The sequence below is a fragment of the Microtus pennsylvanicus genome, chromosome X, assembly GCF_037038515.1.
Source record: "Microtus pennsylvanicus isolate mMicPen1 chromosome X, mMicPen1.hap1, whole genome shotgun sequence".
Lineage (NCBI taxonomy): Eukaryota > Metazoa > Chordata > Mammalia > Rodentia > Cricetidae > Microtus > Microtus pennsylvanicus.
Window position 1 is genome coordinate 127,098,709 of NC_134601.1, and position 18,708 is coordinate 127,117,416.

At 41.0% G+C, this 18,708-nt stretch overlaps 1 protein-coding gene across 7 annotated transcripts in view; it reads right to left on the minus strand.

Annotated features, from left to right (window-relative positions):
- Kdm5c (lysine demethylase 5C) overlaps positions 1-18,708 on the minus strand; it is a 42,067-nt gene that overhangs the window by 12,595 nt on the left and 10,764 nt on the right. For all 7 annotated transcript variants that reach the window (XM_075958352.1, XM_075958350.1, XM_075958347.1 and 4 more), the window contains exons 6-12: positions 15,597-15,720; positions 15,335-15,516; positions 13,791-13,949; positions 10,244-10,363; positions 9,973-10,131; positions 7,747-7,928; positions 7,490-7,652 (exon numbers count right to left, since the gene is read on the minus strand). In XM_075958352.1, coding sequence (XP_075814467.1) covers positions 7,490-7,652; positions 7,747-7,928; positions 9,973-10,131; positions 10,244-10,363; positions 13,791-13,949; positions 15,335-15,516; positions 15,597-15,720 — 1,089 coding nt within the window. The remainder of the gene's footprint in view (positions 1-7,489; positions 7,653-7,746; positions 7,929-9,972; positions 10,132-10,243; positions 10,364-13,790; positions 13,950-15,334; positions 15,517-15,596; positions 15,721-18,708) is intronic.

The following is an 18,708-nucleotide window of genomic DNA, read 5'->3' on the forward strand; positions in this document are numbered from 1 at the left end:
GAGAGATGGCTCAGGTCTTCCAGAGGTCCTGAGTTCAATTCCCAGCAACCACATGGTAGCTCAAAACCATCTGTAATGAGATCTGGTGCCTTCTTCTAGCCTGCAGGCACAAATACAGACAGAACACTGAATACATAATAAATAAATAAACCTTAAAAAAACTCAACAATTTTATTAATGATTCTACCATTCTGTCTATTCTTTGTAATTTCTATTATTTGAATGTTAAACTTACTATATATTCTATAACTTTTTTTCTACCTTTTCTCATTTTTATCTTTCATTCTATTATTTATTATTCTTAAAGCAGTAAATCTTGAAACATTTCTTGCTTTTTACTATTGCTATAGCTTCCATCAGCAATCACCAGAAACGTTCTATTTAAAAAAAAAAAATCTAACTCTGAACATGGTAGGCCTCACCCAAGCCCTTCTGAAATAAACTCCATGACTACATGGGTAAAGAAGCCATGAGTCTGGCAGGCAAATTCTTACACTTTTATGAAGGACTATGCATTGGGCATTGAATATTGAATGTTCATCTTTAAAACTTTTGTGAAACTTGTTTTTTTTTTTTTCGAGACAGGGTTTTTCTGTGGTTTTGGAGCCTGTCCTGGAAACAAATTAAACATATAAATACTTTATAAACCTGGTCCAGATACCCTAGTCCTAAATGACTCAGTCTGCTGTTCTATGATGTCTTATAACTTATTTTAATTGTTTACTGTTCTCTGTCTTCCACTAATGGGTACACTCCCAGGGCAGGAATCACTTTATTGATCTTTAGGGTGGTGACCAGTGGCCTTGCACACAGAAAGAACAATCAAGCAATATCTGTTGAACAATCTATTCTCAGACTTTCTAATTTCATGGATGCAAAAGCCAAGTTCCAAAGAAGCCCCAGATAGCAGACCCAGGAAAATAATGCTCCTGATTTCCTCTGAAGCTCACTTTGCTAGTGTTACTTTACTGTTTCCTAGATGGTGGTTTAAACAAGGCACCTCTATCCAGATGTGGAGTTAACATGCCTACAATCCCAGCATCTGGAAGGCTGAGGTAGGAGATCATAAGTTGAAGCCACCTGACAAATTTAAGGATAGCCTGGACTATCTCAACTTACACTATGCTATCTCAACAACAAAACAAACAAGAAGTAGTTATTCTATTCTACAGCTATTAAAAAGGAGTAACATGGTTCTTTTCTTCTACCATGTGGGCTCTGGGAATCAAACTCAGCTCTCTAGGCCGGGTGGTAAGACCCACTGAGACATCTCACAGGCCTGAAAATGAGAAATATGAATAAATAACAACAACAAAAATTTAAACTCAGAATGAAGTGAATATTATTGAGCCATAAAGAGAATGAACTTCAGATACATGCTGCAACATGGATGAACCTTGAAAACACATTGAGAGAAGCCTCCCATGAAAGACCAAGCAGTATTCTGCTTGTATGAACTAACAAGAAAGGCAAATATAGAACAAGAAAATAAAATGAATGGATGCCTAGTCCCTACAGGCTAGAATGGAGAGTGACTGTAAATAAGTATAACGGGTTTTTCTGGGGTGGCAAAATGTTTTTTGTTTTTTTTTTTTTCGAGACAAGGTTTCTCTGTGGCTTTGGAGCCTGTCCTGGAACTAGCTCTGTAGACCAGGCTGGTCTCGAACTCACAGAGATCTGCCTGCCTCTGCCACCCAAGTGCTGGGATTAAAGGTGTGCGTCACCATTGCCCGGCGTGGCAAAATGTTTTAAAATTGGATTGCAGTGACGACAGCAAATCTCTGTAGGGACATCAAGATTATATAATTAAAATGGATGAATTTTACAGAATGTAAAAACCATATTGCAATAAAGCTGATTTGAAGAAAGACAATGGCAGTTATAAAACCATACTTGAGGGGCTGGAGAGATAGCTCAGTGGTTAAGAGTACTGACTACTCTTCCAGAGGATCCGGGTTCAATTCCCAGCACCCACATGACAGCTCACAACTGTCTGAAGATCCAGTTGCAGGGGATCTGACACCTTCACACCAATGCACATAAAATAAAGTTAAATAAACCATTAAAAATATTTTAAAAAAATACTGAACAGCACTGTCCAAGAGAAATATACCAGGCTCAAAGGTGCTTAGAAAAAAATTGTTCTTCCTTTTCTAGTACTAAGTTCTGACTGGATCCAGGGCCTTGCTAGACAAATATTTTACCAAGTTGTAGGCCTTGAACTTAGGATCCTTCTGACTCAGCTTGTCAAGCAGCTCAGATTATAGGGACATAATTTCAAGTGAAGCCTGGTCACTTGTAAATTTTTTAGTAGCCACATCAGAAAAGAAAGAAAAAAAAAACCCAAGTAAAATAACTTTATTTTGTTATGTGACAAACTCAGAATGTTGTCATTGAAGCGTGTAGGTGTTATATAAAAGTATTCGTGAAATATTTTACATTTTTTGTTTAAACCTAAGTCTCAATTTCAACATTCATTTTATAGTTGGTAGATTTCATCTGGGACTAGACATATTTGAAATGCTCAGTGGCCACAGGTGACTAATGGCTATCAAATTGGACAGTACAGTTCTAGATCATACATATAAGAGATTATAAAATTCACACAGTTTACTGCTTCATCAAACTTTACATAAAAAAAGTAACATGGACATATAGCAAATGTTTAGGATGTAGGGATTAGGATATGACCTATTTCCCATTTTTTGGAAAGGAGGTATGCTTCCTTAAAAGAAATGGCATTTCACAAAGGGAGCACAGTGTGTGGGGGGGGTGGTATATGTGATACACACGACATGACATGACACAAGGACCTAAACATAGCTTACTTACTAAACTGTAGCCTGCCAAGTAGGAACATGAAGCTCACAGGTAATTTGGACTGGAACGTATATTGACAATCCAAAGAGCCTAGAGATACTGAAAACTATTCAGTCTAGAAGGGCAGGATGGTCAGAGACAGCAGTGAAGCAACAGCTGGTCAGAGAAGCTGGTAAACCATGAACAAGAAAAATACTGTGGAGGTTGAAATAATGTGCATGAGCTGGGCAGTGGTGGTGCACACCTTTAATCCCAGCACTCAGGAGGCAGAGGCAGGAGGATCTCTGTGAGTTCGAGACCAGCCTGGTCTACAAGAGCTAGTTCCAGGACAGAGCCCATAGCTACAGAGAAACCCTGTCTCGAAAAACCAAAGGAAAAAAAAAGAAAAAATAATAATGTGCATGTTTGAATGTCTGTGATAATTTTTTAAAAAGAGGTTAAAAGGGGTCAGCTCTGACTCCTGTCCCACTCTGTATCTTAGTTGCCCTAATCCTTAAGCGAATCCTCTTTTACTCTATAGTTTTCCTTTATATTTTAGACAAAGAATATGCTATGGATGAAGAAGAAAAGTCTGAGGAAAGGTTAGACACAATAACTACTTGTGAATCAGCAGAAATGAAGGGCCCACAATCATTTTGTTTGGTGGTGTGGTATTTCATGTATACCATAAACCCAAACACTAAACTATATCCCCAGTCCTTCTTTACCACTTAAGAGTCCCGGAATCTTTAAGTAGGGTCAGGTAAAGAAGAAAAAGGAAAGCCCCAAGTAGAAGAATAATATCTGTACTATTGTTGTAGAATGCCCCTTTTCATGTCTAGTTCCCTAGATATTCTGATTCTTGGTTAAATGTCATTAAAAGTTATAAAATATCATTCAAACATATATGAAAATAAGGTAAAAAAATTCACGTGGGAAAGCTCTTCTCTACAAATGTCCTAAGATACCTCAAGAAGATGGTTGTGCGGTGGTGGTGCACACCTTTAATGGGGAGGCAGAGGCAGGCAGATCTCTGTGAGTTCGAGGCCAGCCTGGTCTACAAGGGCTAGTTCCAGGACAGGCACTAAAACTGCAGAGAAACCCTGTCTTGAAAAACCAAAAAGACATACTTGAGGTTTTCCAATTATCTACCATATCCTACTATAGCTACCACAAAACCTATCACATTAATTTGAGATTTACCAACTATCTACCACAGAGCAGGTGGAAAAGAATAGGACAAATAGTAGAACGGAGTCCAAGCAAAGTGGCACATCTCTATAATCCCTGCACCTGGGAGGTAGGAGTATTAGGCAGTGAAGGTTATCTTGGGCTACATGAGTTTGTCTGAAATAAAAATTAGGGGGCTGGAGAGATGGCTCAGTGGTTAAGAGTACTGACTGCTCTTCCAGAGGATCTGGGTTCAATTCCCAGCACCCACATGGCAGCTCACAACTGTCTGAAGATCCAGTTGCAGGGGATCTGACACCTTCACACCAATGCACATAAAATAAAGTTAAATAAACCATAGAAAATATTTTTTAAAAAAAATTAGTAATACACCAGCACTTGGGAGGAAAAAGCAGGCATATCTCTGAGTTTGAGGCCAGCCTGGTCTACAGCTCAAATTCCATGACAGCCAGGGCTACACAGAAAAACTATTCCGTCTTGCGGGGGGGGGGGGGGGGGGGGGAGAGTAATAACAGAATTAGAGCTAAAGTAAAGATAGAGGATACACTAATTCTTTAAGATCTACACCAGGGGGCTGAAGAGATGGATCAATGGTTAAGGGCACTGGCTGCTCTTCTAGAGGTCCTGCTGAGTTCAATTCCCAGCAACCACATGGGAATTGTAGTGAGATCTGGTACCCTCTTCTGGCCTGCAGACAGAACACTATATACATAATTGTAGGCCCATATTTCATATGAGATATTTGCAGCTAGGTTCTCTGGCCATGCTTAGCTTCCAGGGGCAGCTGCTATCCTACCAGACACCCATAGCCACCTAACAAAAAGCTCAGGATGGACTGCTCCTTCTCTTTGTTATTATGTAGATCGCCTGGGAAGAGGTGTGAATTCCAAGCTGGTGACTAAGTTACCGGTGTGCTGGTACTGGCACTCCTACATCCCGGAAAAAGAATATTAATGAGTTTCCACCTTGGTTTACCTGGGGGGAATAAAACGTTTAAGGAATAAACACAGGTAGATCTTCAGGAATGAATGAAGCCTGAGATGCCCTTCTCATATTGCTGTATGAACAGTGTCTCATTATTTCCTGCACCTCTGTATCGGTCCAGTTAGGGGGAAAAGTAGTTTTTATGTTGGGGCTTTGGACCCCGACACATAATAAATAAATTAAAAAAAAATCTACATCAAAGGTCAGGCAGTGGTGACACACAACTTGTACAACAGTACTTGAGAGGCAGAGGCCTGTGGAGCTTAGTGAGTTCAAGTAAGTCTGGTCAACAAAGCATGTTCCAGAACAGCCAGGACTGTCAGACAGAGAAATCCTGTCTCAAAAAACAAAACAAACAAAAATCTACACCAAAAACAATGACCGAGGCTACTAAATGCTAAAAATTCCTGATATAAAATAGGTCTTAGCCATTTTATTTACCCAGCAGAAAGTTTTACAGGATGAAAGAATTATCCAGAGAAAGAGGACAGACCCAGGACCCTAGGTTCAACTTATACCCTTTCAATAAGTAAAACACATTAACTATTACCCCAGGTTATCAGTATAAAAATGTAATAGACAAGCTGAGTGTGATGGCGCATGTCTTTAATCCTGATACTCAGGAGGCAGAGGCAGGCAGATCTCTCTGAGTTCAAGGACCGCCTAGTCTACACAGCAGCTCTAGCTGGCTAAGGCTACATAGTAAGTTCCTATCTCAAAAAAAAAAAAAATGAGGTTTAAGGCCCACATAATGAGAGAGATTCATTTCCAATACAGTAAGCCTAACCAGAAGCCCATTGCTAGTGAGCTATGAGAGAGTCTACTACTGATGTTTTCCTAAATAAGTAGAATTCCCAACGTAATTTAAAAAAATCCATCTGTATATTCACAGGGAAGTATATCTCTCATTCTTCATCAATTAGTTTCTTCATAACTCAGAGATGACGACAAAATTCCACAGTGGTCAAAAAGTAGAGAACAATTGACTTTGGGGTACTAAATCCCAGTCAAGATATCTTTAACAGATAGCTTATACCTAAGACTTAGGTAATACCTTGGGAAGGGAAGCAGAAAAAAAAAATAAGTAAGGTGTCTGTGTGAAGGATATAACAATGAAAATTAAAGAAGAGTTCATGAATTGACAGGTGGATGAATGGGGACACGGTCTGGCTTTGAGTGGGAGAAAAAATGTTGGCAACACTATAATTACAGTTATCGTGTATACAACAATTAGTTCTATGTGCTACTACTCTACCCTTTGGTTATGCTGCCTTGCTGGTTATTGTTTTGGTCTGTGGATTTTACAATTTGCCTGGGCTATGAATTATTTTCTCCTTTGGCAACTCACACAGTATCCTCAGCGACTATAAAAGCTAATCGTTATGGAGAAGACTTCTGGAGCATTTTAGTTTAATTCCTTCAGTCTCTGTTTCTGAGCTGCGAAGTATCTTAATCAATAGGGTCTCACCTTCAAACTCTAGCAGGCAGCCCAGGACAATGATGATAGTCAATATTGTTTTGTGAGCACTTGGACTATCCTGACCAACAACCTGAAGGGAGGTTTCTCATGCCCAGGAGTGGGATTTTCCTCAGATAGTTTATGGCTATAGGCGAAAACATTCTCTCTCCAAGTAACATAACTTTATTTATTTATATATGTATACAAATACGCTTACATATTGCATATTTTAAAATAAACTAAAACAATATTAAAAAAAAAAAAGGACAGGCATGGCAGCACACACCTTTAATTCCAGCACTCAAGAGGCAGAGGTAGGTAGATCTGTGAGTTCAAGGGCAACCAGGGCTATAAATGTTTTGGAACAACCAGGGCTATATAAAGAGACCATCTCCAAATTTCCCAAAACAATTAATTAATTAAAAATAATTTATGCACATACACTCAGCAACTGTCCTGATATTTAATACCTTCTTTCATAAAAACATGACCTCCAATCTGTTGGTAGTATTTGACAATGCAGAATAAGAATCCCATTTTCCAGCATTTTTTCTCTCTCTTTTTTCCTTCCTTCCTTTATTTCTTGTTTCGGAAACATGGCTCAGTGGATAAGGGTACTTGCTGCTGTTGCAGAAAATCTGAGTTTGGTTCCTAACACTCACATAGTGGCTCATAACTACCTACAGCTCCTGTTATAGGGGATTTAACATCTTTTCTCTGGCCTCCACAGAGATACGCAGGCACACACATAAAAACAAATAAAATTAAAGACAAAAAAAACAACACTTTCTAGCTCTGTCCTTCCTTCATTTCCATTTGCCACTAACTGGAACCTAGATATGATGAGGCATCCCTAAGGTACTTCCCCCAAACACATGGCCCAGAGAACTTTATCACATTGTATATTTAACCAACCATGATGACCATGGACCTCAGAGCAATCAAACCTACAGCCCCATCAAGGTAGAACAGGAATAAGAAAAGGCAGTGATACTACCACAAAAGTCATCAGTGTATCATCATTCCTATCCCTTGCTTACATTCCTGGGTACTCACCGGCACACCATGGGACATGAGGGTGTTAGGATTCATGAGGGTGACAAGCTGGTGAAGAAGATCAGGCTGGCTATCAAAAAGCTCAGGTGTCAGCTTCTTCATCACTTCTTCCAAGTGTTCCGCTGCAAGCGATGGGACCCCATACCAGGTTTTTGGCTCACCCCTGCTCAAGTTAAAGGCAATACAGAATAGTCATATACATGGTTATGTAGAGAGCCCATCCTGACTGCCTCCCCGCTCACCATGGCTCCACTTACCAGTGGAGGTAGTTAATGGAGTAACTCCAGTGATCCTCAATATGCCAGCAAAAGGCTGAGAAGACCATGCCCACATAGAGCCAGGGTACCTTCATGCCAGATATATCTGCATTGATGTGGCACAATACAGACTGCTCCAATACAGGCATCACGTTCAGGTTCCAACCACTCTTAGCATACTCCTGTCAGATCAAGTATTTGTACAGAAGGATGAGGATTATGCTACGGAACTGAGTTTTCCCCTCCAGTACTGAGGATTAAACCTTGGGCTTCACAAAGTCGGGGCAAATGTTCGGCCACTATATCCTGATTCTTTTCTACTTCTGATTTTGAGATAGGGTTTTACTAAGCTGCACCAGTAGGCCTTGAGTTTGTAATCCTCTTGCCTCAATCTCCTGAGTAGCTGGGATTATAGGCCTAAATTACCAAACCCAGCATTTTTTTTGTTTTATTTACTTTATGTGTGTGCATGTAGTGTATTGTGAGTGTATGTTTTTGTAGGTGCACATGTATGATCATACACATGGAGGTCAGAGGTACCTTCGTCTATCACTCTTCATTTTAATTTTTAGACAGGGTTTCTCACTGATTCCAGAGGCTACCCCTTGGCTAAACTGAGTCACTGTTACTCAGCACTAGAGTTTTAGAGGCAAGCTGGCACATCTATAATTACTACCACAAAAGTCATCAGTGTATCATTCCTATCCCTTGCTTACATTCCTGGGTACTCACCGGCACACCATGCATGGGACACGAGGGTGTTAGGATTCATGAGGGTGACAAAGCATCTCATACATACACACTTCAGATACTACCTAGGCTGTGTTCTTTATATATAGCACTTCATCTAATTTTATGCGGTTGTTGGAGATCCAAACTCAGGTCCTCACACTTGCACAGCAGTCACTTTACCAACTAAGCCACCTCCTCAGCTCCATTTGTTTAGTTTAAGACAGGATCTCACTCTGTAGCTCAGTCCAACACCAAAGTCACAGTAACAATGCCTGAGTCTTAAGTGCTGAGAGCGAGTGATCACATTCAACAAGAACTTAAATTTTAAGTTACTTGCTTTTATATTCTGCCTCCCAAGTGCTGGAATTAAAGGTGTGGCCACCATAACCAAGCAAGATTAGTTTTTACTTTTAAGTAAGTGTATGCATATGTATCACCTAAGTACCCATGGAGGCCAGAAAAGAATGTTGGATCCCTGGAGTTTGAGTTACAGGCAGGTGTGAGCTGCCCAATGTGGGCACTAGGATGGAATTTGGGTTTTCTGAAAAATCAGCAAGTGCTCTTAACTACTGAGCATCCTCTCCAGCCCCAATATTTTAATATTCATATTTTTAGTATTTTTATGCACCAATTTTTCAAGTTTAAATTAAAACAGGTACTGGAGAGATGGCTCAGAGGTCAAGAGCACTGGCTGCTCTTTCAAAGGTCCTGAGTTCAATTCCCAGCAACCACATGGTGGCTCACAATCATCTGTAATGAGATCTGGTGCCCTCTTCTGACATATAGGTAGACCATCGTATACATAATAAATAAAATCTTTAAAAGAAAATTAAAACCTAACAAGCCAAAAACAAAAACAAACAAACAAAAAAACAAACCCAACAAAGGAAAATACCAAAACAACAAAAACAAAAGCAAAGCCCTGAACCCAAACATATTCTTCCCTCAGTCAAACCTGGACTCTCAATTCTACCTATGCATATAAATCCTATTTACTGAACAGATATGGAAGCACCCAGTACTTCTTAGGTCACTTTTCCTACTTCTCACATAATCCTTACAACAAATTTGCACAGTAGGTATAACCCCATATTACAAATTAGGAAATGGGGTTCGCAGGGGGGAAAAAAGCATCTCATACATACACATTTCAGATGCTACCTAGGCTGTGTTCTTTTTTTTTTTTTCTGTTTTTTTTCGAGACAGGGTTTCTCTGTGGCTTTGGAGCCTGTCCTGGAACTAGCTCTGTAGACCAGGCTGGTCTTGAACTCACAGAGATCCGCCTGCCTCTGCCTCCTAAGTGCTGGGATTAAAGGCGTAAGCCACCATTGCCCTGCTAGGCTGTGTTCTTTATATATAGCACTTCATCTAATCTCAAAGCAACTACTTAAGGCAGGTATAATTATCCCTGAAAGACACGGGTCTTTCAGAAACTAAATGACTTGGCCAAGCTCACACAACTGACATATACAACCATAATAATAACCCACTCACCTCTTCCTCTGGAGTTAGATGCCGCTTACTGTCACTGACAGGGAAACCGCTGCCAAATTCTTTGGAATGGATGTCAGCCCCATACTCAACAGTCACATCTTCCTCAATGCTATTCACCAGCCGCCAGAACTCTTTCTCTACAAGTTCTGTGGGTACCATCTGGGTAAACAAAGATAGTAGATAATCAGAGCCCATTTTATTCTGTCACATTAACTTAGGGGAGATACAGTACCAATGCCCATGAAAATAGCCCCAGCCCTCCATCACCTACATGTACAGGCATGTTGAAGTAGTCAGCTTTAAAGGAGTCAGCCATCTCCCCAAAGCTCTGCAGAGTATATTCCCGGGTAGCCTGCTCAAAGCCAAAGGCTTCAGGGGGCCGCTTACACTCCTAAAACCCAAGGGAGACAGAAAAAGTTATAAAAATAGAGGCAAAGAGAAAATCATCTAAAGTGGACTGAAAACATGGGATAGGAGCAGGGAAGGAGACCAGCCCTAGGTATGCCTTCAAGTCTCCTGAGACAAACCTTACTTTACAGTGCTACTTTTTCCTTCTTACCACCTCAACTTATCAAATCTACTCATGTCACACAGCATTTCTGTCACACTTCTGCTCCCTGTTAGGGTTTGGGTATGAAGGGTCCTCCCCAGAAAGTTCATGCATTAAATAATTGCTCCCAAGATAGTGGTGTTATTTTGGAAAGCTCTACAGACTTTAAGAGAAGTAGGTCAGGAGTTGGGTTCTTGGAGGCAGTATCTTTGCCCAGCCCAACAGTCTTTCTCTCTGCTTTCTAGCTCTCATAATGTTAGTTGTACCCTAAGCACTTCCCCACCATGATGGACTGAATCTCTAAACTGTAAGCCAAAATCTTTAAACTGGTTCTCTCAGGGTCTGGAGAGATGGTTCAGCAGTTAGAGTACTTGCTGCTCCTGCAAAAGATACAGGTTCAGTTTCTAACACCCACATAGTGTTCCCAACCATCTGCAACTCCAGTTCCAAGGGATTCACAATCCTCTTCTGACCTCTGTGGGTACCAGGCATGCACACGGTGCAAGGTACACACAGGCAAAACACTCATACATATAAAATAAACATAACTAAATAAATAGTAAACTATTTCTCTCAAGTACTGGAAAGTGACTAACATAGAGTTCAATCTCCATGGGAATGTCTTCTAATACTACTTTTGTTGTTTCTTTTTTGGGTGCTAGGGTTTGACACTCTACCATTGAGCTATACTCTTAGCCCCTTTCCTCCTTATTTTTACTGCCTTCAAAATACAACTTTTAGAACACTTGCCCAGAATATGAAACTCTTGGTTGGATCACTTCAACACTGAAACAAACAACCAAACTCCAAATCAAGTACTGTCATATAAGCCTATAATCCTAGCTACTGAGACCCCGAGGCAAAAGGATCAATCACTTGAGGCCCACAAACCCAAGAGTAGTTTGAAAAATGTAGCAAGATACTTCTTAAGAAAATCTTGTCTCCAACAAACAAAAGCCAACTTGAAGGTACTCTGGCTCACATCTTAATTCTAGCACTTGGAAAACCCAAGACAAAGACATTGTGACCTGGGCTACTTAACTGATTTTGAGAAACCAAGTGCTTACAGCAATCAGGAAACACAAACAGGTGGATCTAAGTTAGATGCCATCCAGGTATACATGATTTTTACAAACCAGCCTGGACTACACAACAAGACTCTGTCTCAAAAAACCAGAACAATAAAAAAGTTGCTGGGTGTGGTAGTATATGCTTTTGATCCCAGCACACGGGAGGCAGAAGCAGGAAGATTTTTATGAGGACTGCTGGTCTGCATAGAGAGATCCTGTCTCAAACAAACAAATAAAACAAGAAAAGGACTAAGGAAGGGAGGGAGTAGGAACTTGGATTGGTATGTATAATGAAAAAAGATTGTTTTCCTTTTTTTTCTCTAAAAATAGGAAGGAAGGAAGGAAGGAAGGAAGGAAGGAAGGAAGGAAGGAAGGAAGGAAGGAAGGAAGGAAGGAAGGAAGGAAGGACGGACGGACGGACGGGCGGGCTAAGGATTTAGCTCTGTGGGAGATTACTTTCCTAGTGTGCATAAAACCTAATTTTGATCCCCAGTAACACAACCACTATTCCCCCCACCCAAAAAAAGAAAATAAAACACAGAAACTCAGTGTCAGTCTCCTAGCCTGTAAACAGTCCTCCCTCATCACTACAGTTCATGATCTTCTCCTAGGACTTTACTATCTAAAGTAAACCATGAGCTCTAATTTCAGCATGCTCTTCTGTTGCTATATTATCTCTCCAATAAAAATGTGACTTGATGCAGATTGCTCAGAAAAACTTCCTCAATGTCTAGGCTGGAACCAGTACAGTATCCTAGTCCTTTTTCACCCTTTGTATGTATGCATGTGCACACCTGTCTTGTCTAGAATAAAGCAGGACCACCAATGTATGACCTCCAGAAACCCAGAGGGAAATATAGATGAGCATGGAGAATATGGATGAAGGTAGGAATGACATGAAATGAATCTGTCAGACATCCTGGGTACTTAACCCTCATTGCTGCTCTGTCTCTTCCTTACTACACTACACCCACCAGCCCTAGGCACTTTCTCTCCTGAATATCTCTGTTCCTGCAAAATCCTGTTTCCCTATCTGAAACACCAATGAACCTCTTCTACAGCCAAATCTAAATACCCTAACAGAAGGAAAGCAAGTAATCATTATACTTATTTGATGAAAACTTTGTATCTTTAATTCATTTACTACAGAAAGGGTATGAGGTATAAAAGTCTTTATAAAGTATAGAACAAGACTTTTTAAGTGTCTTAAAGGTAATTATATATATGATGGAGAAAAGAAAATACTTGAGAATCAAAAGGACATTGATTTTATTTTATTTTCTAGCCAGGACTGATAGTGCAAGCCCACAATTCCAGTTAACTTGGGAGGCTGAAGGAGGACTACAAGTTTAAGGCCTGCCTGGGCCACAAAGTGAGTTCAAAACATAAATTAAATAATAGGACACAGGCTGGAGACAGAGCTCAGTGGTAGAAAGTACTTCCTTAGCACGATCAAAGCCCTAGCTTTGAGCTAAATGGTCTATCTATAGATAGTTAATTCTGTCATTTAATGCTCATTCTTGAGATCTTCCGTAATCACTACTCTTAATTTTCCTTGATCTGGGCATGGTAGCTCATACCCATAATCCCAGGTTCTGGAAGACTAAGGAAGGAGAATTGATCTGAGTCTGAGGCCAGTCTGTGCTATAAAGTGAGATACTATATCAACAAAATGACAAACCAAACAAGCAAACAAAAAGCCACCTTTCCTATCTGGTCAACTACTACAACTCAGAGTTTCTTTTTACTTTTCTTTAAAGCATTATTTATTATGTATAGTGTTCTGCCTGCATGTGTGCCTAGACGCCAGAAGAGGGCAGCGGATCTCATTCTAGATGTTTGTGAGCTGGGAATTGAACTCAGGACCTCTGGAAGAGCAGGCAGTGCTCTTAACCTCTGAGCCATCTTTCCAGCCCCAACTCAGGGTTTCTAATATGTTTTAACATCTGCTTAAATGTTGAGACACATAGTTCATCATCACACACAGTCCATCTAATCATAACACCCCATAGGTAGTCTGGTAACTCCCACAGGACAAGAGTATAAATTACATTTTCTCTTCCTCTTTCTCACAAAGCTCCGCAAAGCCTCGTCTCACTCTAAAGTCCCAAAACATAATACTATAGCTAAGGTAGGAGCCTCCCCTTAGATTACACATAGGAAAATAAGGTATCTCACGTGGACTGGAGAGGCCTTACCGCCATGACACATTTTGGACACCTCCAGACACCTTTCGGGATCTCAGGCAAAGGAGGCAGCAGGCAAAAGATGTGGTAATTGTCATCACAACCATCACACAGCAAAAGTTTATCATCTTCATCTCCTCGGGAACACATTCGGCACACATATGACTCAATCTGCCAGAGAGAAGCAACGAGTTATATCAATATAGGCCCTGCCCAGCCTTCAAACACAGGCCCCTCCAGACAATATACTATTCCAGAGAGTTCTCCATTGGAAGTCAGAGGTGTTTGATGGCTTGGTTGTTCACAGCCCTATACCAGGTCTGCATGCATGCACTATTTCCTCCAAACAAGAAGAGATGAGAGCCGGGCGGTGGTGGGGCACGCCTTTAATCCCAGCACTCTCGAAAAAATAAATAAATAAATAAAAATAAAAAGGACAGGTGAGAAAGTAGTCTTTTTCTTTTTTCTAGACAGGGTTTCTCTGTGTAGCCTTGGCTATCTTACAACTAGCTCTCTCTATAGACTGCTGGCCTTGAATTCAGAGATCTGCCTGCCTCTGCCTCCTACAATTAAAGGTTCACATCACCACTACCCCGCGAGAGCAGTCTTATTAGTCTTCAATCTTCTCATTTTATTCATTCAATAAGCATTGCATTCTATGGCATAGAGATGTGGAAGAGCTGGTAATTGCCTTCAAAGGGCACATAGTACTAGAATGTTCATAAAAACTAAAAACTGTCATAGTAGCCAGTAAGAAATATTATGGGAACCTAGAGAAGGAAATAGCACTCATATTACTTAGAGGTGAGGGAGGACTTCCAGGGAGTACTTCATTCTGAAGGGGACAGTTTTTTTTTTAAGATTTATTTATTATGTATACAGTGTTCCGTCTGCATGTATGCCTATTCCCCAGAAGAGAGCACCAGATCTCATTATAGATGGCTGTGAGAATTGAACTCAGAACCCCTGCCAGTGCTCTTAACCTCTGAATCCTCTCTCCAGCCCCCCTGAAGGGGACATTTGAAGCTAACTGAAACTTGAAAGGAAACTAGTGTTTGGCCACTGAAGCAGAGCACAAAGAGAAATTCCTTGAGGCAGAAGGAACCATATGTGCAAGGAATGCAGGATTACGAAAGAAATAAAGGCTCATCTCTTTAATAAAAAAAAAAAAATGAATATACCTACCTACAAGTAGTTCAGAACAGCTATAGCAGAGAAGTGAGGTAGGCAGCGCAGGGCAATGAGGTTAGAGGTCAACAGGGACTGGACCATGCATGACAATGACGATAATGAAGATTTTAGCCTTTATCCTGAAACACTGGACAGTAAGAGTCATCTCTAGACCCTTCTAGCACTTTGTGGACAGTAGCTGTGTACTCTTGTTCTTTGTTCCAAATTAGCTGGCCTTGTTTTCCCCACTTAAGTAAGCTACCTGCAGACAGGGCTCTCTAGACCCACTTTTCTACTTAAGGCAACCTAGTCCAGTGCCACGCTGGAGAAATGCTCACTGAAGGGATGAGAAGCAGAGCTCTAGGAAGTCAGGGCTGGGTCCTTACAAACTGGGCATTGCTGTGGTTCCTTCGCAGCCTCATGGTCATCTTGGTGCAGGGCTCGGGACTATGACTCAGTTCCTCCTTGCCTTCTAGGAAGGTCTTGGGTGAGGCTGATTCCATCTTCACATCCCCACCTAATTCTTCCTTTACCACCACAGTGGGGGGACACTCAAGTCCTTCCTTATCTGTAGAGAGAAAAGTGGTTCCAATTTTAATTCTGAGACATTAACAGTCCTGAAATCATCCCCAGTATCTTAGGCCTTACCTTTTTTCCGAAGAGTCTTATCCTTGGCCATAAGACCTAGCCCCATCATCTTGGGACCTGCTCCATATATCTGTAGCTTCTTTAGTTCTGGATTTTTCTCAATGTCTTCCTCTGTGGGTTCGGGCTACAAAGAAAGCAGGAAACAAAATAAATCAAGAATACTATCTGGGGGCTGGAGAGATGGCTCAGTGGTTAAGAGCACTGGCTGTTCTTCCAGAGGTCCTGAGTTCAATTCCCAGCAACCACACAGTGGCTCACAACCACCTGTAATGAGATCTGGCGCCCTCTTCTGGTGTGTGGGCATACATGGAGGCAGAATGTTGTATACATAATAAATAAATCTTTAAAAAAAAAAAAGAATACTATCTGGGGGCTGGAGAGATGGCTCAGTGGTTAAGAGCATTGCCTGCTCTTCCAAAGGTCTTGAGTTCAATTCCCGGCAACCACATGGTGGCTCACAACCATCTGTAATGAGGTCTGGTGCCCTCTTCTGGCCTGCAGACAGACTACTGTATACATAATAAATAAATAAAAAAAAAGAATACTATCTGGAACAGGCTGCCAAACACTAAAAGTTCAGACTATATCTATAGTCTATATATCTGTATCTACACACACACACACACACACACACACACAGAGTTTGTGCCAAGAACTCATGCACAGATGGGCCACAGCAAGAATTCAGAGTTACTCTTTGAAGACTAGGGATAAGTCCTAAGTTTGTTTGTTTTGGGTTTTTTTGGTTTTTCAAGACAGGGTTTCTCTGTGCAACAGTCCTGGCTGTCCTGGAACTCACTATGTAGACCAGGCTGGCCTCGAACTCACAGAAATCCATCTGCCTCTACCTCGTAAGTGCTGGGATTAAAAGCGTGCGTCACTGTCTGGCTCTAAGTCTTAATTTTAAAGGGCCAACAAAATGACTCAGAAGGTTAAGGCGCTTACTTGCCATCAAGCCTGAACCTCTGGGACCCAGGTGGTAGAAGGGTAAAACCAACTCCAGTAAATTGCCCTTTAGTATATGTCTGCCAAAGCAGGAATATACAGATATGTATACGCACAAACACACACACCCCAAATCTAATAATAATAATAATGAAAAAATTTAGGGATTTATGAGGTCCCATCTCTAGCTCAGAAGCTATTAGTAGTTGACAGTTGCCAAGGAAAGGAGAGAGGCAACTGGTAGGTTCTTCATGCCCTGGTGGATGACCACGCACCCTTGTGTAAATGAGCAACACCAATTTTACGGAATTCAAGCCGGGCGGTGGTGGTGCAAGCCTTTACTCCCAGCACTCGGGAGGCAGAGGCAGGCAGATCTCTGTGAGTTCGAGGCCAGCCTGGTCTACAAGAGCTAGTTCCAGGACAGGCTCCAAAGCTTCAGAAACCCTGTCTCAAAAAACCAAAAGAACTCAGAAGATCAAAAAACATCAATTAATTAATTAAAAAGTGTAAAAGGAAGATATGAAGTTGGGAGATATGATAAGTATCCTAGAAGAAGTGGGGGGGGGTTGAAAGGTACATATGATCAAGATATACTGTATATATATAAAATTTTCAATATAAAAATTTCAGGAGCTAGAGACCCATGCAGGCAGCTCACAATCACCTGTAACTCCAGCTCCAAAGAATCAAGACTCTTCCTTCTGGCCTCTGTGGGCAATTATACTCACATGTTCATATGCCTCCACAAAAACACATGTGTATACACATAATTAAAAAACAAATCTAGGGGTTGGAGAGATGACTCAGTGAAGAGCACTGGCTGCTCCTCCAGAGAACTCAGGATCAATCCTCAGCATCCAAATAGCAGCTAACAATCCATCTACAACCCCAGCTCCAAGGAATCTAACACTCTCTCCTGGAATCAACAGGCACCAGGCACACACATGGTACATAAACACACATGCAACTAAACACCCATACACATAGAACTCTAAAAAGAAAAAATGTCCAGGTCTTCAGTTTTAAATTGCTGGGGCCGGACCCCAAGGAGGGTTTACTGAGGGGTCTGTAGGTTTGTGACATATAATAATGTCTAGGTGTGTTTGATGCGCTTTAAAAAAAAAAATTAAAAGAAAACCGAAAAGGAATTAAAGGCAGACTCTCAGTGTTGCCAACCATAAAATAAAAATATTAATTTCTATCTCATAACTTAAGGATAACATATTTGAAGAAGAAGAGTGGTACTCGAACCACTTTTCTCAAATAGTTATTCAAAGAAGCTATTCATGTGCAAGGAATGCAGGATTACGAAAGAAATAAAGGCTCATCTCTTTAATAAAAAAAAAATGAATATACCTACCTACCTAAGGGTATCAAGGAAGCCTCTCTTTACAGCAAATGAAAACCATCACAGAAAACCACAACTGGACATAATGAAGAAAGGTCAATGGACTGTGGGGAGCCCAGCCCCAGTGGATAAATCTACATCATAGTTCTTGCATCTACAGCTCAGGGAATATTATGAAGGAGGGATGGAAAGATTCTAAGAGCCAGAACAATAAAAAATCTGCTGTGAAAGTCTCTCCTAAAAATGGCTGCATAAACCAGGTGTGGTAGTGCACGCTTTTAATCCCAGCACTTGGGAGGCAGAGGCAGGCAGATCTCTGTAAGTTCGAGACCAGCCGGGTCTACAGAGCTAGTTCCAGGACAGGCTCCAAAGCCACAGAGAAACCCTGTCTCGAAAAACCAAAAACACACACACACAAAAAAAAAAACCAAAACAAACAAACAAAGCAAAAAAGACTGCTTAAGACCAGAATGGTAATATCAATGAACATGTTAACATGGGGGAGGGGTGAATTCCATGGTGTTCCACTCCTAGACAAAGAACTATATTAAGCCCAAATCTGTGGGTCCCCATGAAAGCCAACAAAGGAGACCGAGTCCCATATGTAAAAGCAAAGAGCCTTTATTTTAACCAAGTTTGCAAACATGGTCTCTCCCCATGTCCAATGTATTAGAATATCTGGAGAGCCCCGAGCTCAATTAGAATTGGGATTTTATAATAGTAAAGGTGGGGGTGAGGGGTCTCTGAGGTCCAGGACCCCTGACTGACATTTGTCTAGGGGTGTCCTGGTGAAGTACTGGCAGGTGTTTCTATTTACAA